We start from the raw sequence: 3,359 nt of genomic DNA, 5'->3' as shown, positions 1-3,359 counted from the left end.
GGCTTTGTATTGCTTAGTCCTTGCCTGTTCGCTTCGCGTTTGCTGCTGCATCTGTCTCTTTTCCTTTTTCTTATCTTGTTTTTCGTAAGCTAATTATTACACAGGGAATCATAAGTTCCACGGAGCCTCTACGTAAAACCCTAGTCTGCCGTACGCACGTGTTTTGTTCGGTGCTACAGTCATGTGACGCGACAACAGTGCTGACACATACAATCCCAACTCCTCCAACCAGCCCCAGCCACACTTCCTAGCATGTAGTGTTATCATCATGACATGGCTAAAGATTCCACAACGAAACACACAACCGTGGCACAGATGTGCCCCACCACTACCTGCCTACATCAAACAAATCTGCCGTACTCTGACAGCCATATCGAAGTACGACAGCGTTTTGATGCCCCATGTAAAACAGATAAGAGCCCCGACCCTCGCCCCCATCTTACCTCCATTCCCGGCTGGACGTCGGCCCCATCTTCCGAGGCCTGCTGCACGTGCAGCACGTGGATGGGAACATGAGAATTAGGGCAGGCACGTCAATTCGGGCAGGCACGTCAATTAGGGCAGGCACGTCAATTAGGGCAGGCACGTCAATGACGGAGGCGAAACATACACACACCCCTCCCCCAACCAGCCCCAGCCACCCTCCATAGCATCAGGAACAAGAAAGAGGGCAAAGGGTAACGAATCCACAAAGAAAAACGACCCTGGCACAGCTGTGCCCCACAACTACCTGCCTGCATCAAACAAATCTGCCGTACTCCGATAGCCATATCGGAGTACGACAGCGTTTTGATGCCCCACGTAAAACACATAAGAGCCCTGACCCTCCTGCCCATCTTACCTCCATTCCCGGCTGGACGTCATCCCCATCGTCCGAGGCCTGCTGCACGTGCAGCACGTGGATGGGAACATGAGAATTAGGGCAGGCACGTCAATTCGGGCAGGCACGTCAATTAGGGCAGGCACGTCAATGACGGAGGCGAAACATACACACACCCCTCCCCCAACCAGCCCCAGCCACCCTCCATAGCATCAGGAACAAGAAAGAGGGCAAGGGGTAACGAATCCACAAAGAAAAACGACCCTGGCACAGCTGTGCCCCACAACTACCTGCCTGCATCAAACAAATCTGCCGTACTCCGATAGCCATATCGGAGTACGACAGCTTTTTAACGCCCCACATAAAACACATAAGAGCCCCGCGCCTCCCGCCCATATCACCTCTCCAAGCGATCCCAATTCCTCCTCACGGTGGCCACCCGCCTCCATTCCCGGCTGGATGTCAGCCAAGAGTAACTAAAGTTAGTTCAGCGACAGTGAGTGGCGGTGAGTTCTATTTTAACGTTGCTACAAGGCATAGTAAAATATACCACAAATCCCTTATCCCAATTGAAGCTATTCCGAATTCCTTCTCACTTGAAGCGGTTTCCTTCTCACTTGAAGCGGTTCCGCGGCCGATTAGCAACAATACTTGGCCCATATCGTGTTTGACTGAGTTGGGAGTTATGGCTACGTGCTTTGGTCTTTCGTAATGAAGATATTTGTTTGATGGAGAGGACATTGAAGCCATAATAGCCAAAGCCGTACATGAGCGGTTATGTCAGCCAATGGCTCGGAAACCTCGTCGGTCGTAATTTTGTTCAGTAAACCTGACAAGGATTTAAATGATTTCAGCCGACTTTCGGATATTGTGGCGTGGACCCACTACATTGGCGGACCTGGTCGACAAGGTCGATCAATGTCGGCCTCGGGTAACCTTGCCTATGTACTTATTTGTTCATGAGCTATATTCTACTTTGTGCTGCAACAATCGGCGTTCCTTTGCGCCATGACCATGACTACCAATTGTCATGTTACATCGGAGCACCAATACAGGTGGCAAACACCGGAAGTAACCTAAATTTCACTTATGATGAATTCAACGGCTATATTCATGCTTCCCATTGTGCTTTCGGGACTGCACGTCAAAAATAACCTCGTCCAGACAACTGTCCCGTAGCTGCTGAGCCTTGGGCGCTACACGTCTCTGGACTGCCAAATGGCCGTAGGTAGAGAGCAAATCGTCAGGACAAATAATGCCTCCCCACACTCAAATTGGATGGCAAACATTTTAACTAACCTCGTCATAACATTTCACACACTCAGCGCGCATATCTGTGCATAATTATGACACTTTCAAGGTTGCACATTTACCAAGCTTCTAGCTGGCGAGTAACCTGTCCAGACAACTGCCCCGTAGCTACTGAGCCTGACGAGTTACACGTCTCCGGACTGCCATAGGGCAAGCATATGCGATCTGCAAGCATATGCCATATGCGATCTGCAAGCATATGCCATATGCGACCTGCAAGCATATGCAATATGCGATCTGCAAGCATATGCGATCTGCAAACATATGCGATCAGCAAGCATATGCCATATGCGACCTGCAAGCATATGCAATATGCGATCTGCAAGCATATGCCATATGCGACCTGCAAGCATATGCAATATGCGATCTGCAAGCATATGCGATCTGCAAACATATGCGATCAGCAAGCATATGCCATATGCGACCTGCAAGCATATGCAATATGCGATCTGCAAGCATATGCCATATGCGATCTGCAAGCACATTCGATCTGCAAGCATATGCCATATGCGATCTGCAAGCATATGCGATCTGCAAGCATATGCGATCTGCAAGCATATGCGATCTGCAAGCATATGCGATCTGCAAGCATATGCGATCTGCAAGCATATGCCATATGCGATCTGCAAGCATATGCCATATGCGATCTGCAAGCATTTGCAATGTGCAAGCATATGCAGTCTGCAAGCACATGCAGTCTGCAAGCATATGCAGTCTGCAAGCATACACAGTCTGCAAGCATATGCAGTCTGCAAGCATATGCAGTCTGCAAGCATATGCAGTCTGCAAGCATATGCAGTCTGCAAGCATATGCAATATGCGGCGCTATGCTGCGCTATGCTATGCTGTGCTACGCTATGCTATGCTATGCTATGCTATGCTATGCTATGCTATGATATGATATGCTATGCTACACTATGCAATCTGCAAGCATATGCGGTCTGCAAGCATATGCCGTCTGCAAGCATATGCCGTCTGCAAGCATATGCCGTCTGCAAGCATATGCCATCTGCAAGCATATACAGTCTGCAACATATGCAGTCTGCAAGCATATGCAATCTGCAAGCATATGCAGTCTGCAAGCATATGCAGTCCGCAAGCTTATGCAGTCCGCAAGCTTCTGCAGTTCGCAAGCATGTGCAGTCTGCAAGCATATGCAGTCCGCAAGCATGTGCAGTCCGCAAGGATATGCCGTCTGCAAGCATATGCAATATGCAAGCATATGCCG

At 49.3% G+C, this 3,359-nt stretch overlaps 2 protein-coding genes across 2 annotated transcripts in view; both read right to left on the bottom strand.

Annotated features, from left to right (window-relative positions):
- The window catches only part of VOLCADRAFT_100627 (uncharacterized protein), a gene marked incomplete at both ends in the record, with an annotated part of 4,438 nt that extends 3,288 nt beyond the window's left edge, over nt 1–1,150 (bottom strand). Inside the window, 3 exons of the mRNA XM_002959175.1 lie at nt 444–485; nt 842–883; nt 1,022–1,150. Of these exons, the coding sequence (XP_002959221.1) occupies nt 444–485; nt 842–883; nt 1,022–1,150 (213 nt within the window). The remainder of the gene's footprint in view (nt 1–443; nt 486–841; nt 884–1,021) is intronic.
- Nucleotides 1,151–2,531: 1,381 nt separating this feature from the next.
- VOLCADRAFT_70540 (uncharacterized protein) overlaps nt 2,532–3,359 on the bottom strand; it is a gene marked incomplete at both ends in the record, with an annotated part of 11,014 nt that continues 10,186 nt past the window's right edge. Inside the window, one exon of the mRNA XM_002959174.1 lies at nt 2,532–2,914. Coding sequence (XP_002959220.1) covers nt 2,532–2,914 — 383 coding nt within the window. The remainder of the gene's footprint in view (nt 2,915–3,359) is intronic.

This window comes from Volvox carteri (assembly GCF_000143455.1).
Source record: "Volvox carteri f. nagariensis unplaced genomic scaffold VOLCAscaffold_131, whole genome shotgun sequence".
Lineage (NCBI taxonomy): Eukaryota > Viridiplantae > Chlorophyta > Chlorophyceae > Chlamydomonadales > Volvocaceae > Volvox > Volvox carteri.
Note: the sequence above shows the minus strand (reverse complement) of the source record. Positions and strands in the feature narration are given on the sequence as shown.